The sequence below is a fragment of the Dioscorea cayenensis genome, chromosome 5 (genome assembly GCF_009730915.1).
Source record: "Dioscorea cayenensis subsp. rotundata cultivar TDr96_F1 chromosome 5, TDr96_F1_v2_PseudoChromosome.rev07_lg8_w22 25.fasta, whole genome shotgun sequence".
NCBI classification, from domain to species: Eukaryota; Viridiplantae; Streptophyta; class Magnoliopsida; order Dioscoreales; family Dioscoreaceae; genus Dioscorea; species Dioscorea cayenensis.
The window spans coordinates 23,186,187-23,208,975 of NC_052475.1; the positions used below are offsets into that span (position 1 = coordinate 23,186,187).

General features: G+C 35.3%; 2 protein-coding genes and 1 pseudogene across 2 annotated transcripts; 2 read left to right on the forward strand and 1 right to left on the reverse strand.

Moving 5' to 3' along the window:
- The first annotated feature begins 6,546 nt into the window (after nucleotides 1-6,546).
- On the forward strand, nucleotides 6,547-9,745 carry LOC120260826 (putative mannan endo-1,4-beta-mannosidase 9). Its single transcript, XM_039268394.1, has 4 exons — nucleotides 6,547-7,028; nucleotides 7,212-7,406; nucleotides 8,486-8,823; nucleotides 9,009-9,745. Exons 1-4 carry the CDS (start codon nucleotides 6,699-6,701, stop codon nucleotides 9,397-9,399), a joined length of 1,254 nt encoding a protein of 417 aa, XP_039124328.1. The 5' UTR covers nucleotides 6,547-6,698; the 3' UTR covers nucleotides 9,400-9,745.
- A 624-nt stretch (nucleotides 9,746-10,369) lies between these two features.
- LOC120260129 lies at nucleotides 10,370-10,972 on the forward strand. The gene has a single exon (XM_039267569.1). It carries the CDS (start codon nucleotides 10,370-10,372, stop codon nucleotides 10,970-10,972), a length of 603 nt encoding a protein of 200 aa, XP_039123503.1.
- Nucleotides 10,973-14,776: 3,804 nt separating this feature from the next.
- LOC120260823 lies at nucleotides 14,777-20,508 on the reverse strand (annotated as a pseudogene).
- Between the last annotated feature and the right edge of the window lie 2,281 nt (nucleotides 20,509-22,789).

Genomic DNA, 22,789 nt, shown 5'->3' on the forward strand with positions numbered 1-22,789 from the left:
GTTGAATTAGAGTAATAAAATATTGATTACTTAAATAAATAAATTTTAATTAAAATTTTAATATATATAAAAAATTCCGTGCAAAGAAATCTATTTTTTTAATACACCTTTAAGCAACTCTCACAAACTAGTTTCAAGTGCAGCTCTTACTAAAGTGGTAGGTCAAAAGCTGGCAAAAAACCTAAAAAAATAATAAGTTGACTAGTGATATCAAACATAAAAAAATTAGTTGAAGATTGAGAAGGATGGACGAAGGTATTTATTTAAAAATTTTACTATTAAGATTATTTACTAAGTGACTCAAATTGTGATTGGAATTATCAAAAGTATATGTATAAATATGAAATTAATTTTTGAATATATTTGTGTATTTTTACTTTATAGACCCGATATCAATAAATAAAAAGTTATTAACTTTATTGTATTAAAATAAAAACATAAAGTTAATAATAAAAATAATTTTAAAATATCTTATTTATTATTAAATAATTTTTATTTTATATTACCCAGAATTGTTAAAATTTAGTAAAAAATTAAAAAAATATATAAATAAGTTGTGGATGCAACATCCAATAATTGAGTTGTACCCCCTCACTTATGGTGAGAGGCTCTTGGTTCTGTAATGTTTTTTTCTTTTTCAATAAATCTGTGGGTTATCCACATTTACTTAAAAAAAAATATTCAATAATTAAAAGTAAAGAGTGAGATCTCTAGTTTGCTCTTATTCTATTGTTATTGGCCCATGCTTGAGTGCACTTTATCCTTGTTATTTTGTTAGTTTTTTTTTTTCTGTACAGGCCTTTGCCCGTTTCCATTGCTTCCATTGTTATATGATTTTTTGTGTTGTCTTTTTTGCGTTTTAATGCATATAATTTATCTTTTATAAAAAAATTAAAAATAAGAATGCAAAATGTTGGTTTTTCTATTTATTCATAAAATTAAATAAATTAATAATTTTTAAAAAAAGGGCAATGCAATTGGCTTGTTGATGGAAAGAAAGGTTGGTGTAAAGGCGTGCTGCATGTGTTGTCATTAATGTCTGACAGTGTTCAGGGTTCTTGGGATGTGTTGGCATGTGACTGGGATTTTGGGGGAACTGCCATGCATAAATTATTGAGTATTTTTTTTATCATTATTTTTTTTATCAAGCTTAGTCTTGTTTTTAATGGGGAAGAATCACGGCACCTTTTTCCCTTTTTTTTATTTTTCTTTTTGTCGTTTCTTTCGATGATGCAACCGTTCATGATCGCTCCAGCATGTGATCACTTGTTTGTATATACATTAATACATATATATTGACAACACATGTACATATATATTGACAATACATGTATATGTTAGGCCAGATGCAATAAATTAAGAGGGTTCAATAAAATTATAATTTATCCATATTTATTTTATAAAAAAAATATATCAAGAAAGTATTAATATGTGTACTATATATATATATGTATATTAAAAAATTACAGACATGCCAGTAATAAAAATCGAACGTTTGAATCTTTGAGTTTGGAGAGGAAAGTTTGAATCTTAAGTTGGGAGACGAATAAAGTAGTCAGGGAGTGGTCAAGGTTTTTATTTTTTCTTTCTCTTAATTTTAGTCAGAGTTATGGAAATTATGACAATATTTTTTTTAATAAAGTGGTTAATTACATTTACATTGGAATAAAAAGAACATCATTACAAGGCGGTAGAAGAATAATAAAGATGAGATATAGAGAAGTATAGTTACATGTTAACATGTTACAGATTAAAGTCCATCAAATGTGATGATAGTCATAACAATGTTGGGTACTTTATTTTATTTAAATAAAGTGGATAAACCACCAATTTAATTGGATACTTTATCATTGTTTTTTTTTAAATTTATGTTTTGTAATTAATTTTGATTGTCTTATAAAAAAATATCGAGATTTATTTTTCATTAAATAAATAATTTGGATTTTGTTAAAAATTGTGAAAAAGGTGCCCTTGGACTTGTGCAAGGGTTATAAGGCGCTTAACTTGTTCACTTTGTTAAATAAAAAATAATATTATAATAACTTAAAAATTATTTTGTTTTGGGAAGTTTTTGCTTTTAGTTTTTTTTAGATGAATGATTGAATGATATAAGGTTACTGTTGTTGAAAACTTGTTGGTTTTCTTTTAAGTTAAATACATCAAAAAATAGTTGGAATGAAAAGATCCGATGCTATATGTATGATGCATCCTAACTTGTTAATTTTTCCTATGAAGGACTAATTGATTCCAAACATGGAGGTAAATTGACTTCATATTCAACTTGGGAAAAAAGTTTTGTGTGAATAGGTGATTAATAATTTTATTGCAGATGCGTAAAACATGCAAAATACTTACTCTTGCAAATCTGTTCAAAAAAAGGTGCATCAATAATAATATTTCTGATACCTGCGTCCTCTGTCACAATGCTTCTGAAAACCTGAATCACCTCTTTCTTAACTGTGAATTTTCTAAACGCATCTGGGTTTTTTTCTCCCAAGCTCTAGACATTAATTTTCTTCCACAATCGATCCCCTTACTCTGGACCACCTGGTTATCATCTCTTTACTCCTCAGCACCGAATTCCCTGGGACCTCATCTCCCAAGCTATCATGTAGAACATTTGGATTGAAAGAAATTCTCGTATATTTCAATTGAATGCTTTACCGCATTACAACATTATATTTAAGACTGCTAATATGCTTTTCTCTTGGTTTCCCACAGCTGCTGATAGACACCAGCAACCACTCAATGAAGCTTTTCAGAAAATCAAGCGCTCACTCAACTTCCTTAGCGCTAGAGAATCTACATGACATCGATGCTGCTCTAGAGTAGGTGTTCCTGTTGCTTGTCTAAGTAGGCCTGAGATGTCAGACGACACCTTTCGTCTCCTTAGTTCCTTTTCCCTGTTTGCCCTTTTTACTTGCCTTTTATCTTCTTTTGTTCCTCCTCACCACCTGGTGAGAGTTGACTCTTCCACCTGCACTGCTTTTTATTTTTTTGTCATCTGCTTTTTCTTCTAATAAATATGTGGTTTATCCACTTTTTCAAAAACCCACACTTAACTAGGTTCTTCATAGTGAGGATTTTATTGTTTGGTGCAAGTAGGAGAAAAAAAAATTGATTTTTGGGTTGAGTAATTAAATACTTTTCTATAAAAATCGTTCTACTTTTTGCTTTTTAAAAAAAAGGTGGATAAACCACATGCATTAAAAAGTGAGATTAATTTGATTTAGACAATACTTTTCTATAAAAATCGTTCTACTTTTACTTTAGACTGCCATCATTGAAAAAGTGAGATTAATTTGTTCTACTTTTTGCTTTTAGACCCGCCATCATTGAAAAAGTGAGATTAATTTGTTCTACTTTTGCTTTAGACTGCCATCATTGAAAAAGTGAGATTAATTTGATTTAGACAATACTTTTCTATAAAAATCGTTCTACTTTTGCTTTAGACCGCCATCATTGAAAAAGTGAGATTAATTTGATTTAGACAATACTATTGTTCTAAAAGTTCAATAATTTGAAGTCTTCATAGGTGAAGTTGTAAGCGTCGTAAATAGCTCATATACACACAAATAAGCTCATTTTTTATTCTTAAATGACACATATATGTCTGCTTAATTTTCCCACTAAACTATTGCTTAGGAGTTAGGTCCTTGTATGAAATATCATGTTAATTAAAAATTTAAAACTAAGACAATCTATTACACATAGAAGTGAATATTTTTTGTATCGTTTAAGTACCAACTAAAACTTTTTAGGCAAGGACCAAAATGAAAATTGGAATAAAATTCGTGCACTAATTGTAAACTTTCACTTATATTTCATATTGCAAACAACACATATGATTAACAATAAAAAATATATAGTTAATACAGAATTAATTTTGAGGAATAAATTATCTTCCTTGTACTGTTTTTCCTCTTTTAATAAATCAGTGGTTTATCCACTTTTAATCAAAAAGATGATGGATCATAATGAATGATTGTGAGGCATTATTTGATGATAAAAGTAAACAATTCGAACTTATCTTTCTAGTACAATGAATCAGTGTTTTTTTTGCCAAAAAAAGAAAGTGCTTATAAAATTTGATTCCTTCATCTATAGCCATTACCCATTTTGTATTCTGCGTTGTTTTCTTCTGTTGTCACATTAGAACAAGTACTCAATCAAATTGCATTTCACATTCATCACCATAAGCCTTCAAGAGGCATGATCTAGATATAACTTTATAACATATAATTTGCAACACGCCTCTACAAATGAATGGGCACATCACCAAAAGATTTTTGGGTTAGTTGTCCTAGCAAAATTTCTCTCTTCTGTTGCTTAGCAAGTGAGAATAAAATTCTCACTTTAGTTAACATAGCCAAAAAAGATTGTAATTCACAAAATGCGACCGATACTTGCGTTTTATGTCACAAAGACTTAGAGACAGTCGATCACCTCTTTCTCCCATGTGAAGTTTCCAAAAGAATCTGGGTGTTCTTTGAACAAACCTTAAATATACACCCACATGCACACTTTCTATCCGAGATTTGGACTACTTGAATTCTGCCCTTAGATGATCAGCAGCAAGTTTTGTGGGGCTTAACTTCTAAAGCCATTTGCTGGAGTATCTAGTTTGAAAGAAATAATCACATTTATAATTTTCACTTTCAGAATGTATTCTCAATTATTGTTAAAGTTATTCATTTGCTTCTTGCCTAGAATTTTGCAGCACGGGACCTACAACATCAACATATATATAAATATATATACTTTCGGACTTAGTTCAAAAACTCAAGCGCTCTCTAGACTTTCTAAGCACACGGTCAGCTGAGAATAGTACCACCATTGCACCATCAACTTGGGAGGAATCCACCCTCCTCCTCTGATAGCTAGAGAAGACCATTGTCACCTTCTGGTGGTCTTCGTCTTTACAGTTGCGGCTTTCTTCCTTGCTTGTTTTGTGTTCAGCTTACAAGTTTTTGGTGATTCATTACCCATAGTGATGACCTCCTAACTTGGTTGGCTTTTGTTTTTTTTTTTTTTCATTGGTCGTTTTGTCTTGTACTTGGTTCTTTTTTTTAATAAATTTTTGGTTTATCCATTTATATATATATAAACAATGGTTCAATAATTGCCTTTTGTGAATATATAGATGCTCACAAAATCCCTCAATAATTGCCTTTTGTGAAAATACTTTTTTTTTTACATATAGATGAAAAACTTAGTAACACCACTTCTAGAATAAAAAAAATTGGTATTTAAATTATGTTTTATCCATTTTTTTTAAAGTATTTCATTATTCTCCCTGATTATAAATTGAGAATTTGATCCATAGTTTATCAACATTTTTCAAAACAAGAGAAAATCTAAGTAGGTAACTTTATATCGATTTTGAAATGGTAAGCATATCCTTACTAAAGTAATTAATGAGCAATATAAAATTTTAAATAATAAATAAATAAATAAATGACTTCAACATTGATAACGACAAAAATAGTACAATACCAAACGGAAGGACAAAACAAATTTGTTTGGTTTGAGCCTAATTGGAATATTATTTACAAAACTAAAATATACGGACAAAACCAATCCACAAGAATAAATAAATAATTTATCTATTATTTTATATTTAAAAAAAACTTCATCATCGACTTATTGACCGTAATTGGAATACTATTTAGTTGAATTAAGTTTTGTCTGAGCATCATTCTCTGAATTTTAAGAAAAAAACAAAACAAATTTGCGTTGTAATTAATCATGCTTTGAATCAGCCTTCTAGGAAAACATACTAATATATTGATCAATGTAAACCTGTTTGAAATTGAACATGTCAAATTGGTGATATGGTCTCGATAATTTCAATCTAACAAATCAAGTTTGATTGTAATTTGTCATATATACTGCCAAACTACCAGAAAGATTAAATAAAACAATTTCACAAGGATGATGTGGTTTGACTGACCGGTATTTTAGAGTTAGACAGCACGTTGCGGATTTCTCTTCTCATGCTCCTTTTGTTCATATCGATCACGGTAAGAACGTCGAGACGTGCAGCGTTTTGCCTGCCCACTTGTGCCAATATTAATTGACTATGAATGAATCAATAAAAAAAGAAAAAAAGAAAAAAAGAAAAAAAAAAAAAGAATCAATAGCATACTGCAGGATTGACGCAAGTGAGTCCAAAGTTGCTGCAGCAGTAACGCGGCATGCAGGTTCCAAGGTCGATCAGAGGCCCCACACTCTTTGGTTTTATTAACTAAAATTCTTAGCGATTAATCAACCGTGTTTTCATGGAATTAACCATATTGCATGATTTGTAAAGAATATGTGTGCTACCATATACCTGTCAACTAATCTTCTGCTTTGACTTTCTTTCATCATGACCAACCTTGTTCTGCCAAGAAATTGCACTACAACCAACGGCCTTCTCTGCCCTACAACTCATCCTTGAGTCTGACCGACAAAAATGGGATTACCAGCCCATGAAGTAAACAAAGAACCGAAAGATCACGTCTATTTAGAAAACGAAGGAAACCCATGGAGGCAAGCAATCCCCAACCACTTAGAAGAATCTATCTATCCATTCTGCACCAGTACTATATATATATATATATATGTATGTATGTATGTCCTCCAAAGTCCCAGACAATTAATTAGTTGATAGGGTTAATTACTTTCTCTTTAGGATTATTTAATTTCTTTTGGAGATGGCAGCGAAACAAGTTGTGTGTGCTCTGTTGTGGGTTTTGGCTTTGGTTGCGTCAATAATAGAGCATGCAGGCGGAGCTGTGTCTGATTTTGTAAAGACTGATGGCACTAGTTTTGTGGTGAATGGAGAGCCATTCTACGCTAATGGATTCAATGCTTACTGGCTTATGTTGAAAGCTTCGAAGACGTCGGAGATGGACAAAGTATCAACTGTTTTCCACCAGGCCTCCTCCTACGGAATGACCGTCGTCAGAACCTGGGCTTTCAATGATGGCGGATATCGACCTTTGCAATCTTCTCCGGGCGTCTACGATGAGGACATATTCAAGGTATGATACCACACCAACACATGCACACATTACACTCTGATGATGATACGTAATTACGTAAATATCACGGAATTATATATGGTAGTTTTTAGATGTGAATGAAATTATTTATTTGATTATATTAATTCTCTGATGATGATGATACGTATTTACATATGCATGTATGTATATACCTGCATGCAGGGCTTGGATTTTGTGATTTCTGAGGCTAAGAAATATGGAATTCGTTTGATATTGAGCTTGGTTGATAACTTCAAGTCTCTAGGAGGAAAGAGACAGTACGTTGAATGGGCAATACAGCAAGGGGAGAACTTGACCTCTTATGATGAATTTTACACAAACTTTCGCGTCAAGACATTTTACAAAAATCATGTCAAGGTAATAATCATAATAAAAAATTAACAATAATATATATACATACAGTTATTGATGATATATATAGTTACATATACATACAGTACACAAATGGCAAACATGGCATGCAAGGTTTGTTTATATGCTGGTTACATGTGGCCATGTTTGCTGACTGCCCTGTTTATATGTTGGTTCACTGTTCATACACCTGCAAGTTAGTGATAACTCACTGCAAAGTAGTCAAAAAGGGTGGTTTCAGCTGAGAGCACATTTCTGGGAGTTGTGAATAGTAATTGTGTACGGGTGGTTTCAGCGCCCACGTGAGCGCGGCCCCGTCCCCACTTGTTCCATCGAGACTTGTGCACGTCCCTGGGTCTCTAGTGGATTCGCCCCGCTCCTTTTTCCCAAAAAAAAAAAGGGTGGTTTGAAATTTTGCTCTTACAGTACTATTTATCAGTCGGTTTACACACTATTAATTTATTGTGTGCCTAATACAACAGAGTACTTTTTATTTACTATATATTAAATCTAGTGCTGGTCTTCCGTAATCTCTACTCTTTCATCTTTCCACCCTTTGAAAGTTGCATAGTAGAGGAATTTATCATTGTGTGGTTATAGTCCTTGGTACATTATTTTGAGCTTATATGACAAATTTTTACTACCTCACATGTTAGCTCGCCCCACATGAAAATGTTTTAGGAATTGTTAAACCATCATAACTAGTGCACCTCCGTACATACTTGCCCTTTTAACTGTACTTATTGTCTTTGTAATAATAATAATAATAATAATAATAATAATAATAATAATAATATATTTACAAATGTATAGTTAATAATTATTACTTGAAAATGAAATAATTATCCACTTTGTTGTGGGTCTATTGCCAGTTTTTATTGTGGGTCTGTTGGATGTTTTTTATTAATGCATATTAATACATGTGGTTTATCCAATTTTTTTCAAAAAAAAAAAATAATAATTATGACTTAAAAATAAAATTCAATCTTTATATTCATAAAAGAGGACACATGTCGCCTATTATTCAAAAAGAAAAAAAATCAATCTTATAAATCTAATGTATAATTCGTTTTAATTGAACACAGACGATTCTCCTAAGAAACAACACGAAGACAGGGGTGGTATATAAAGATGATCCAACAATCATGGCGTGGGAGCTGATCAACGAGGGTCGGTGCAAGAGCGACCTGTCCGGGCGAACCATGCAGGCTTGGATTGAAGAGATGGCCCCGTTTGTCAAAGCCATTGATGGTGAGCACTTGTTGGAAGTGGGCTTGGAAGGCTTCTATGGTGGGCTGGATCATGACCAGGAGGCCATCCAACATGACTCGTTTGCCTCCTCTCGTAATGTTGGCACTGATTTTATATCCAACAACCAGGTCCATGCAATTGACTTCGCCACTATTCACCTATATCCTTCATGGTACGTACTATCAACGATGCTATTTCATTTACAACATAACTTAAAAACAAGACAATATAGTAATAAGCCGCTCAGCAATCCAGTGGTTGTTTTCAAGTAGGATATATTACTGATGCCTATATCAAGTTAGTTATTTTTTAAAAATGAATCCCATATAGATGGTTTTTATTTGGTTTGATTGGCAGGATCCCTCAGGCAGATGACAAGACCCAGCTTAAATTTGTGACGGACTGGATACACTCTCACTCTAAAGTGGCAGATGAGGTTCTAAGGAAGCCACTTATGGTCACAGAATTTGGCAAAATCAGCAGGTTTGCTGGGTGCAATGGAGTTGATAAAGTGGCATTTTACCGCACAGCTTACAATGTGTTGTACAAGTTGATCCGAGCCAAGAGCGCCTGTGCAGGTGGTTTGTTTTGGCAGTTGCTTCTGCCAGGAATGGAAAATCTCAGTGATAGCTACGAGATCATACTCTCCGAGTGTTCATATATAGCAAACATAATATCTCAACACTCACGCTTGATCTCTAGCATTATCAACCCCAGCTTGCGGAGGTTAACTGTGACAGACCAGTAGACTAGACACATATTTATGCGTTGCTGACAGGTGTAGCTGCCTGATTAAAAAGTCAAAAAAATTCATGCATACCGATTATATAGTTAGTTAGCTGTTCGTGTACTTAGTCCCATATATGTATTGGTAAATGAAAAGTCAAAATATGTAATCCATATGTAAAGATTCATTAATTGGATTGTTTTTGTACTCAGCGATTCATGCACAGATGAAAAGTCAAAACAATCTGTGTATAGCTCGCTATTCATTAGTTGTTCATGTACTCAACCATATGCATGTGTAAAACATATGCCAGAGTTCATTAATCTTTCAATTTTTCAACGGTACGAACACTTTGTTAGTTTGTCCATACACTTATGATTAATGAACAAATTACATAAAGATGAGACAGGTTCAACAGAGTGTAATTCTTTTCAGAACCACTGGTTACTGGATATATATATATATATATTATGGATTTATTTTCAAAACTTGCATATAAGCTAAATGGACGTACAAACTGCTCTGCAGTGCTGTGGATTAATGAACAATTTGTTAGTTGCAGTGGCCAGTCAAGTGGGTAGTGGATTGGCGCGTGATAGGCATAGGGTCGAATCCTATATTGTAGTACTGTAGCACCACTGTTTATCTATTGTTTTTAGTTTGGGTAATGTTTACTGTATTGTTTAAATAGCCCAATGGGTGAGGAATTATATTCCTCTTTCCATGAATGCATTGCAGAGGGGATTTATTAGTTCATTATGGTTTTTGCAAATTTTTTGAGTGTAAATGTGGAGGATTTTCATTACCCCATTTCGCATATGGTAGAGTTAATTAGTGCCTACTGGGTTGATAAGCCACCATAGCTTTGGCTCGTAAGAGTTTTCTTGGTCATTCCATCTTTGGGATTCTGTCACTTTTCCCTATCTTTAAAGTAAAAGAGAAACTTTTACTCTTTGATAAGCCACCATATCCTTCTACTCTTTTCTTAATGATGGGGGACTGCGTTTGTCCATTGGCAAAGTTCTTCTGGAAGAGATTGTGTCCGAAGAAAATTAATATTTTCAACTGGTTAGCTTGGAAAGATAGGATCCTCACTCTGGAGAAACTGGCGTCTAGAGGATGTAATCGGCTTCCTATGGCTACCTGTGTCCTATGTCATGCTGCGATTGAATCGGTTGATCATCTCTTCTTGCATTGCTCTTTGGCAAGGCAGGTGTGGTGGTACTTCGGTAGATTACTCAATCTACTGGGTCCACCTAGTGCCTTGCACCTGATTTGGGATAGGTGGAGATCTTCGGTCAGACCTGATTGTAGGGATATTGGGGACTTAGTGGTGAAGTCGATTGTGTGGAACATTTGGCTGGCTAGAAATGATTACATGTTTAATGCTACTGTTGTCTATGCACATGCTCTTATCCTAAAGATTGACCGAATGTTATTAACTTGGATTTCTACAGCTGCTGAGGGTCCTACATCAAAATTGGAGGAGCACTCGTCGACTATCAGACAGAGCTTGGAGTTTCACAATACGTCGGTGGAGGGCTCAGGGGATGTACCGATACTGGAGGGTGGTCGTGATTTGCACACTGGTTAGGGGGTAACGGTGGGGAGGAGAGTTGGAGGCAGCTGTGTTGCCTCGTTTTGTTGTTTTTTGTTGTGTCTTCTTTGCGGTTCCACTTCTTGTGGTTCTTGGTTTTGTTGTAGCCTCCTCTTGTCCTGCCTAGTGGCGGTGTATTGTTGATCGCTTTAGTATCTTTTCTTTATTTTTAATCGAGTGGTTTATCCACCTTTTCAAAAATTTTATGAATAAACCCACCAAGAATCGATTTAAAGACCACATTCAACCTTTTGCAACAAGCTAACCACTAGACCCTTGGTCTTTCTTGTAGAACAATAAAACTTAAACTATAAACACATCTCTAACAATTTTTTTTTTTTTTTCAATTTTCTTTACAATCTATGTATATGCTCCTCTTCATCCAATTATTTTGTATTTAATATTATTTTATTTACTTTAATTGTTATTTGCATAGAGAAAATATTCAACATTCAATTATATTTATTAATCATCTCCATTATTGGAATTACTTAAACAAAACATAATTTATATCAAATTATTTATAAAAAAATATTATTATATAAAACAACATAATTTCATTGATGTGATATACCATAAAATGGTTCTCGAAGAACTTAAAATTTAATCCCATATCAAGTAATATTGGTTTTGAAAACATTACCAACAACATTTAATAATGGGCACTTAACAAAATAAATTAGCAACTTTAAAAGTTTTTAATTATTGCGATTTATTTAAAATTATCTTAAATATTTTTCTAATAATATAAAATTTAATCCCATATCAAATAATATTGGTTTTGAAAACATTGCCAACAACACTTAATAATGAGCATTTAACAAAATAAATTAGCAACTTTAAAAGTTTTTAATTATTATGGTTTATTTAAAATTATCTAAATTTTTTTAATAATATATGATTTTTGTAATAATTAAAAAACAAAAAAAACAAAACGTTCGTTAGCAAGGATTGAACTTGAGACATAAGCATATTGTTATGAATTTTAACACCGCTACTTTAACCAACCCACATATAAATAGTTTATTAAGAGTGCTTCTTTACAAAAAAAAAATATAATTAATACATAAATCGTATGTTATTGACATTTAGTCGATGGGCCCGGTTAACACACTATACGTAGGGGTTTAAATTATACTGTATACACTATACATTTACTCTCAGGCTACTCAAGTTTGAACTCGACTTGCTTATGGTTGAGTCGAGCTCGAGCTCGAGTAGTTGAGTGAGCCGAGTTCGAGCATCTTAATACTTGACTCGAGTGCTTGCAAGCTTAATTGAGTAGTTGAATTTGTGTGTGTGTGTGTGTGTGTGTGTGTATTATATTAGTTTGTTATATATATATATATATATATAATTGAATTTGAGCTTTAGTTCGAGTATAAAAATATTTTCTAATTAAACCGAGTTTATTATTAGCCTTTATCAAGCTTAATCGAGAGAGCTCGATTGAGTAGCTCGATTTATGTATTAAGTTGAGCTCGAGTTATAAAAACAAAACTCAATCTAGTTCTAGTTGAGTATCGAGCATCAAGTTTCAACAGAGCTCGAGCTCGAGTAGCTTGCTGCTCCTCTCAAACTCGATCGATTGCACCCCTAACTATAAGACTGTTGGTCGGGTCGGGCCCGGCCTGTGCCCCCCTTTAACCCATGGTGTCAATACAAGCCACCTTACTAGTTATGAGTCAACCATATGCCCCTGAAAGTTATTATTTTATTTCTCTTAGCAAATATTGTTTTTGGTCTCAACATATAACAAGTTGATTGAACAAGAAAAAGATACATTCGATGCAGAAGAGGACTGAGAGAAAGAGACCCTATTTCCCCTCTACTTTTTGCACTAGCAGCAGATACACTGAGTGCAATATTCAACCATCCTCTCAGATCAAAAGTCTTAATTGGTGTACAATTGGACCAAGTTGAGAACCTCTTCCATTTACAATATGCAGATAATTTAATCATTTTCTCAGCAGGTGGCCATGAGGATCTTCATATAATCAAATTGATACTCTACCTCTTTGAAGGATTCTCAGGTCTTTCCATCAATTTTTCAAAAAGTTGTCTTTATTCAATAAATTTTGGCTTTCATCTAGCCCTAGCTTCTACCACGATCCTTAATTGCTCCATAAATCACTTACCCATCTCTTACTTGGGGTCCCACTATCGGGAAGGTGACCAAGACGTCAAGATTGGTTGCAACTTATTGGAAATTTGGAATGGTTCGATCTAGACTTACACCCTGGAAAGCAACATATCTTTCTCTGGGAGGTCGACTTACTCTTCTTAACTTGGTTCCATCCGCAATGCCAGTCTAGTGCATGTCGGTCTTCAAACTTCCAATTTGAGTGATAACAGAAATTGATAAGATTTGAAGGGACTTTATTTGGAAAGGTCCAGATTTGGACTCGAAAGGAATTCGATTGGTGGCTTGGAACAGAATTTGCAGACCCAAAATAATGGGAGGCTGGGGAATTCTTAATCTCTAACATTTTAATAGAGAAATGCTGGGGAAATGGTGGTGGAAGATCATCTCTAACCCAGCAAGTTTCTGGGTTAAAATTTTAAACTCAAATTACTTATTAAGAAACTCTCATGGAGTTATTTTCCACACTCCACCAAAAAACAAGTCATTCTTCTGGGCAAGAGTTAATTCTATACTGTCTTCATTTCCTTCTTGTATGTCTGAGACTATTAGAAATGGCAATTCCACTTATTTTTGGTTTGATAGGTGGAATAATGGGAGAGCCCCTAAAGACATCTAGCATGATCTATACAATGATAACATCTATCCCTAGATAACAATCAGACAATTCTCCCACAACTTTGCCTATTCAGAGAGGCTTTTTCAAAACAGCTACCTCAACTGATATTTCGCCACTTTTGGCTTCACTACCAGATTGTGCCAATGACAAGGATGATATCTATAACTAGACGCCAGGAAAAAATAGGACATTCACAACAAAATCCTTCTACAATTTTCTCATAAATGGATGGGTTCATAGCCCTTTGTACGCACATTTTTGGAAAATATGATGCCCAAGTAAAATCTCCTTATTCAGTTGGTTAGTGTGGGATAACAAAATTCTTACATTCACGAACCTCTTCAAAAAAGGTTGCAACTTTCAACGTGCAATAGATACATGTGTTCTCTGTCACAAGGATTCTGAAACAGTAGAACATCTTTTTCTTAATTGTGCTTATTCAGAAAGGATCTGAGGTTTTTTTCTTTAGCTTCTAGATCTTCATTCCCCACCTCCAAGAGTTTATAAGATCTAGACCGCCTGGTTACCATCTTTAGATTCAAGTCATCTACAGCTCTAGGATCTCATCTCTAGAGCCATAATCTAGAATATTTAGCTGGAAAGAAATAATCGAATCTTTCATTTAATTACTTTTATTTTTAAAATTGCTAATATGCTTTTTTCTTGGTTTTCATCAGCCACAGATCCACACCAACACTTGTCAACTGAAGCTTCACAGAAGATTAAGCGCTCCTTGGATTTCATGAGCACTAGAGTTTCATCCAATACCGGCAATATGATTCACGAGCCAAATAGAGAGTAGGTGACTACTTCAGACAGTTTGGTCAGACTTGAGACACCAGACGATGGACTTCGCTAGCCTAACTGTTTTTCTTTCCTTTGCTTTGTATTTTCGCTTGTTTCTTCCTTTCCTTAAGTGTGCTTCACCCCTAGTGAGAACCATTGGCTTCTGTAATTTCTTCTGGGCTTTTCTTTGTTTGTTTGTTTGCCTGTTTGTCTGTTTTTTTTTATAAATAAATTAATGGTTTATCCACTTTTTTTCAAAAAATAAAGTTATCTCCATTTTTACGCACTTTGGTTTTACATCAAATAAATTGCGGACGTACATAGTCCTTTTTGAATTCCGAGGTCGACTCATCTCCAGATACATAATGCACAAATACATAAATTCAGTTTGCATTTGGGGAATGAGACCAGTACTCCTTCACTAACTCCCCAAACAACGATCCCTCTGTTTTCATTAGTTTCATTGGTTCATCATACTCCACCAATTTTCCTGAATTTAAGCAAAAGAAGGATTTTCATACAGACCAATGACAGCAAAAAAGAAAATTAACTACAACGTACGCTTACCATCACTTATAGCAAGCACCAGTGTACAGTCAATCACAGTAGGGATTCTATGAGCAACTGTAATGACAGTAGACTGTTCAAACTCTGTTCTAATTGTCTTTTGAAGGATTGCATCCGTCGCATTGTCGATCGATGCCGTGGCTTCATCAAGTACAAGAATTTTGCTTTGCCGCATTAATGCACGTCCTAAACAGAACAACTGGCGTTGGCCCATGCTCCAATTAGATCCATCCTCAACAACTGCAAAGCAATGTCAAGAACAATAAATCACTTTGAAAAAATCATCAACCATAGAGATTAAGCTTAGTGTTAATCAAAACCTATTGAATCCAAGCCCTGCTCTTTCTCTTTGAACAACTTCTCGGAGTTGGCATTTATCGAGCACCTTCAAAATCATAATGCACGAAAATAAGTACTTGCGCATTAGAGATACAGAAATAAAAGGAACAATACCTCCCATATCTCTGCATCTGTGTGTTGTCCTAAAGGATCCAAATTGTATCTCACTGAGCCCATGAAGAGTGTTGGATCTTGAGGAATGATTCCTAACTGAGACCGCAAGTCATGGAGTCCGATGCTCGAGATATTGATCCCGTCTATTATTATCTTCCCACCCGCTGGCTCTACAAGCCTGAACAATGCGCTTATGAGAGTTGTCTTGCCACTTCCAGTCCTACCAACTATTCCAATCTTGTGCCCACCTTCAAATGTGCAACTGATCCCTTGTAGCACAAGTGGAGTGTCTGGTCTATACTTTATCTGAATCAACAAAGACAATTTCAGTAGCATCAAAACCACAGAAACAAACATCGACATTCAATATGATGCACTGAAGATACCTTGAGATCGTGAAGCTCCACTCTACCAACAGACGGCCAATTTAGTGCAGGCTTGTTTTCATCAATTACTGCTGGAGCCTCACCTAGAACATTCATGTACTGACTCAATCTTTCAACTGATATGATGTAGTTTGCCAGAGTGCATAGGCTTTGAATCGAGTACGCCAGGGACAGGTTCAGTGTGAGACCATAAGATAAAGCCATGCCCACTAATCCTGAACTTAAAGTCCCTTGGGGAAGTAAAACCATTATGAGTGCTGATGAAGAAAGAACAGCGGCACTTATGACCTCTAAACGTTGGATTAACCATTCAGTGGATGCAAAATTAAGGAAGAATGGACTTGCATTCTTGTCAATGAGTTCTAAACATTTAACAAAGAATCTATCCTCTCCTTTGAAAGCTCTTATCGTCATAGATCCTGAAAGAGATTCAGCAAGATGATTGGCAACTAGTGATTTAGTTGTGCCATTGATTCTCATCAACTCCTTTGCAGAAGCCGCATAGTACCTCTGAAACATACAAATAAGACCATAAATGACCAAATTAATTACCTTGGAATGCAGTAGAGAATCTAGACATAAGTTTTTACCTGCAATTTGATTGTTAAAAATAGCAGTGGTATGGTGACAAACAAGATTTGTGGAGTAACACTAGCTAATACACAAAGGATGCTGAATGCATTCAAGGTGGCACAGATGCTTAAGATGAGGCTGAATGGTACATCAAGATCAATAATGCTCAAATCTGAAGAGACCTGTTTTTGAGCAAAGAATTCAAGATAAGAATGCAGTTAGCATGTTGATTGGTTTTTCTGGATTAATAGTTCCGTACCCGACTAAGTATCCTCCCCAAAGGAGTTGAGTCAAAGAATGACATAGGTGCCTGGAAGAGTGAATTCAGTAACCGAGAAAACAAAGATATTGATGACAGGAGACCGAGAACTGCAATAAACACTGCTCTGATGAACAGGAATATTGCATTAACGACGCCAATTGCTATGTAGAATGAGATCAACCACAATGTGCTGACTTGAGGATTCTGAACATTGGCAGCCATCCATGAATTCTGCAAGATTTGCCCAACAAGGAATATTATGTGACAAAGAATGGCAAGTGAGGCATATAAGAAGCCTTTGTTCTGGTTCAGATACAAGACATATGGCTTCAATCCTGTGTCTCCTGTTTCTTTCTCCTCTTTCTTAATCAACTGACCAAAGCCTGATTCTTTTTCTGAATTCTGCTGATAACCATTGAAACAATGCTTGATTTCTCCCTTTGAACTCCTATTTGCTTTCTGAGAAGCAACCTTTTCAAGACTCTCAGTGCTAACTGTTTCTTTGTGAGCATTAACCAGGCCTTGAAATTCCTTGCAAGAAGCCAACAGCTCCTTGTAAGGAGCAATGCGAACAATTTCTCCGTCCGATAACAACTATCAAAAGAATTGAAGATTACATAACTTGGAATAAATAGCACCGAACATGTAGCGTAATAATCTTTAATTGGTATTGAATGAGGACTAACCAAGATACAGTTAAATGCAGGAAGGAAGTCCACTTGGTGAGTCACCAACAGTACTGTCTTCGTTGACAAAGCTCCCATGACATAATCCTGGGAAAAAAGGTATTTAAGATATCAGACCAATTCAGATGATCAGATAAACAAACTATCAATGCAATTGAACAAATCTCATGTACATTAAATAAGCTGCTAGCAGTATGAGCATCAACTGCACTGAATGGATCATCCAACAGATACATTTCCGCATTTTGGTATAATGCTCTAGCAAGCTGAATTCTTTGTTTTTGGCCACCACTTAGATTCACTCCTCTTTCTCCAATCTCAGTAAGATCACCAAATGGCAGCATTTCAATATCCTTCACTAGAGAGCACATCTCAAGTGTTTCTTTGTATCTGTGACTGTCCATTGGAGACCCAAACAAGATATTGTCTCGAACAGTACCTGTCTGAATCCAGGCAGTCTGAGAAACATATGCAATATTTCCACAAACCTGAATCTGCATTTTAAGCAAACACAAATTTTCAGTGATATTTTGAAAAAATGGCAATAAGGAGCAAAACTTTAACCAAAAAATAGGAAAAGAAACTTACGTCACCATTCACTTTTGGAATCTCACCAAGAATTGCTGCTAATAGTGTTGATTTTCCCGAGCCGACCTCACCGCAGATTGCAACCTTCTCCCCAGGATAAACTTCTAGGTTTATATTTTTAAGTGTTTGCTTTGACACATCGCCATCCCAAGAAAACCCACATGAATTGATGATTATTGGTTGCTTGAGTTCTGAGACACATTTCTTAGCATATCCATTATCTAGTTCAGGAGCATCAAGAAAGCTGACAATTCTTGAAAATGCAACCTTTGCTTGAATCACAACTCCAATAACTTCAGGAATTGCTCTCACTGGTTCTTGAAGAAGGCGCACTGTCGCGACAAACGTGAAGACATTGCTTGGATTAAGAGGAACATGAAGAAGATAGCAACTCAGAAAGGTAGCAGCTGATACCAGCACTGGAGATGACCAAAAGAGAAAAGTATTATATGCTCTTCTGAGTTGAAATGCAGAAAGCCATCTACATTCCATTGATCTCAAACCTTCAATTACTATCTTGAAATGAGTTTCCCAAGCATAAAGCTTCAGAACTTTCATATTCACCAGAGACTCTGACATGGCCTTCAACCTCTCATCCTGAGCTTCCATGAGTTCTGTCTGAAACTTATGTTGCATCTTAGCAAGAGGAGTATTGCAAAGCACAGTGAGTATGATAACAGCAAACGCTGCTATTGTTGCAAGACCAACAGCATCGTAGAGAATTATCAAAGCAATGCAGATTTGGAGGCTTGTTGTCCACGTTTGATGAAACCAGAATGGAAATTCTCCAATCCTATAAGCATCAACGGTGACATAGTTCATGATCTCGCCCGATGAATGGATCAACTTTGCAGAATTAGACAGTCTTAATTGTTTCTGATATATAGCTGCAGATAACAAGGATTTAACTTTTAAACCCAACAATCTTGTTCTGAAATACCACGTTCTCTGTGATATAGATTCTACAATCTTTGCAATGAACATCCCCAAGGCCAATACGTAACCTTCATACTTGAAAGATTGATTCCCTGATGCCACATTGATGAAGGCGTTAAGCAACACAGGGCCAGCAGATGTAGTCAGTATCTTCAGTAAAGCAAAGAAACCAGAGATAAAGATGTCATGTTTATGACAAGAGACAATTGTCCATAAATAACTTGGCGAAGCCGAAGATTTGGTTTGTTTGCGTTTGTTCCACCGCTCCATGAACTCATTATAGCAACTCTCTGCTCTATCATGTTCACGCAACAATGGGATGTCTTTTTCCTCTAAAGGTCTCTCACATCCCTTCTTCATCAAAGAATTCAGCCACCAAAATGACATTTTACTGAAGATTCCTGCATTTGCAAAAGGAGTAACAGTAACAGTAACATCTTCATCAGGCAAAGTCTGATAAGGACCATTGCCGATGTTTCCGTCCTCTTCTGCGCTGGTTGAGCTTGTGAAGGTACAAATCAGCAACGCCATGACTCCTGGTAAAGGTAAAAGATCCAGGAAAAATTCAATCCAGGTTTCCTTCTCTGCCATTATGACTGAAGTAGAATAAATGCAAAGAATTGCTGAAGATATTGCCACAATTCCTGACCAAATTTTAGCAAACACACAACCAAGAACACTAGATCTAATTGTCAGAACAAGTACAATGAGAACCATTGTTTGTCCTTGAGAGAACAAAACCAACAATGGTCTATAATTCTCACGCTCCTCCACAAACATCCACAACACCAGCCCAAGATAAACCGATCCCAAACATCCATTATATACTGCAGAGGATACTCTCAACCATGAATTGAAGCAGAAAAGAGACTGCCCAGGGATCATCCTTGATGATATCTTACAAACAAGGTGAACAAAAAGAACAACAGAGGAGATTACATTGATGGACACAAAGAGATTGTTCATGAAATTCGAAGAGTCCAAGATACTTTCTAGACTATAAATTGCTTTCCCAACACCTAACAAGAAACAAATTGAAAGAACAATAAGATGTGAATAAAAACATGAGCAAACAAGTGCATTGCAAATAGATAGATTAAGCCTTACTTGCAACGATATCCATTGATGACTTCTTCCGACAAATTCTTCCCTGTTTTATCACTGCATCAAGAGCATATTTGATATCTCGTGAAATGAAAGTTTTGATCTTCCTCAACTTATGATTATTTGTTTTTTTCAAAAGTAAAAGAAAGTGTATAATTTCAACTTCAAGAGTAGAGGAATACTAAATATCAAAAACCCTGATGAGAGCAAAGTGCAAGTATGCATTGATTCGCAACAATTTTTAAGGTTTGAGAAGCTGAAATCCAAAGAGCATAAAAGAAAATGACATCCAAAGTGTGATAATCTTCAATACCTTGTTGGAGATTAAAGGCAAACCAACTTGTGCTCTTCAAGTTGTTCAAAAGCCGCACCAAACTTTTAGAAGTCAAAACAAGAAGTCCTTTCTGAAACCTGTTCATTAGAAGACGACATCACCATTCCCTTTCACGACTTAGACTTGGGCAGTAGAAAAAGCAAAGTACAGTATACATTAATAACAAAAGTCACCATTTCATGAGCATGCATATGTATCGTCAACCGAAGAGGGTGTCAGTTCCTCCACCTTTCCCCACGTGAAAAACTAGAATTGTTTTGGTATAATACGAAGAAACGATTCATTAAAAACAATCAAGTGTGTCTGCTTTTTTTTAAAAACTAAAGTAGATCAACCTTTGTTAAAAACAAATGAATAAATAGTTTTTTTAAAAAAATAGATAAACCATAATTATTGAAGAAAAAGAAAAGATGACTAGTAGTTTTCAAAAAAGGAAAAAAAAAAGAAAAGAAAAAGATGACTAGTACAAAAGATTTGGAAAAAAAGCATGAATGATAAGTCCCAAAAGCAACATGTTAAGTTAAGACTAGCATGCAAAATATCTTTTTTTTTTTTTTTTTTTTTATTTTTTTGATAAAAATAAATAAATTATAAATTTATTAAAAAAAGAGCAACAAATAAATAAGTACAACAAGTACAACAAAAAATAAATGACAAGAAAACCATAAAAAGAGTCTGTCATCAGAGGTGATAAATTCCAAAGAAATAATAAAACCAGCCAACGACTTTTGGGTCCATTGGTACACGGGTCGCGATAGAGCTCTCACCGAGTGATGAGAGTTTGATTCTCGGCTGAGGGCACATTTCTGGGAGTTATGAATAGTGGTTGTGTACGAGTGGTTCCAGCGCCCACGTGAGCGCGACCTCGTCCCCACTTGTTCCACTGAGGCTTGTGCACGTCATTGGGTCTCTAGTGGGTTCGTCCCGCTCCTCTTCCCAAAAAAAAAGGAACAATAAAACCAATAGAGACACACAAAAAAGAAAAGAAGGGGAAAACACAGCTGAGCAGAAAGTGTTCACCAGAAGGTAATAAAGATCTACTCAGACTACTAAAAACGTCCGTGAAAACTCAAGGTGACTACTCGGTGACGTTGGAGTTTCCCTATGGCCCCACATTTAGGAAGACTAGTGAATGCTTCAACTTTTGAGTGGAGTCCACCAGAACTTGGAGCAGGTCCCTTAGTTGCAGAAGTCCAATCCAAAAACATGTGAATAATTTTAATAATTACTGAATGTGAAGTCAAAGCATGAAAAGTAAAGATGTGCTTGTTTCTTTCAAGCCAAATTAAATGTTCCAACAAATTGCCCTGGCCAGTAAATCCCACATGGTTTGATGTCGAACCCTTATGGAGGAAATCTAGGAAGACCAAATCTCAGACATAACTTTTGAATGAGATTGTAAATTTAAGATTTGTTTAAAGAAAGCCCAAATCCTATCTGTAAAATCATAGTTTAAAAGAAGATGCTTTGGCGATTCTGAGGCTCGATGACATAAAACACAGGTGTCCGTCACAATTTGCGTGTTGCAGCCTTTTTTTGGCTAGATTATCCATGGTTAGGATTCTATTTTCACAAGCTAGCCAACATAAGAGAGTGATTTTGCTAGGACAGTTTAGTTTCCAAAAAGATGGGTATAAGGCATTGTGAATTCCTCCATCTATAAGGAATTTATAAAACGATTGAACTGAGAAACCTCCATTTTTTTTTCCAGATTCCAAGTTTTAACATCCTCTTGATCACTTGAACAGTTTGTGATGGAAGTCAAGAAAGGAAGCATCTCGGAGGAGGTTGATGTTCGAAAAAACAAGTCCTACGGAAAAAACATTTTGGGTGAATTGTCTGATGGTTATCCAGGGAAAGTTATAGTCATTAAAGAGGTTGACCCAAATGTCTTTTAAAGCTCTACCCCTGACCCAGTTGTCAAACCACAACAATGTAGAGTCTCCATTTCTCACATTTTTGGAAGTGCAAAATCAAAAGGTAGGTAAGATTGGGCGAATGCCTGCCCAAAAGAAGGAGTTAAACCGAGCTGATGGGTGGAGAAGTGTTCCTAGGTGCCCTTCATTTAGGTAGTTAGCTTGAATTATTTTGGACCAACAACTGTTATGCCCTGAAAAATTTTTCCACCACCACTTACCTAGGAGAGCTTTGTTAAATTCAAAAAGATTTAGAATCCCCCACCTTCCCATTTCACGAGGTCTACAGATTCGTTTCCAATCTACTAGCCTGATGCCTTTTGATCCCGAATCCGGGCCTTTCCAAAGAAAGTCTTTTTGAATCTTATCAATCTCTTTGATAACCCAAACTGGAAGTTTGAAGACTGACATCCAATAAGTTGGAATTGAGGAAAAGAACAGAATTCAGTAGGGTGAGGCGA

Coding starts and splice junctions, on each gene's coding strand:
- LOC120260826 (XM_039268394.1), top strand. CDS start 6,699: ATGGCAGCGAAACAAGTTGTGTGTGCTCTGTTGTGGGTTTTGGCTTTG. Junction 7,029..7,211: donor ACGATGAGGACATATTCAAG/GTATGATACCAC, acceptor ACCTGCATGCAG/GGCTTGGATTTTGTGATTTC. Junction 8,824..9,008: donor ATTCACCTATATCCTTCATG/GTACGTACTATC, acceptor TTTGATTGGCAG/GATCCCTCAGGCAGATGACA.
- LOC120260129 (XM_039267569.1), top strand. CDS start 10,370: ATGGGGGACTGCGTTTGTCCATTGGCAAAGTTCTTCTGGAAGAGATTG.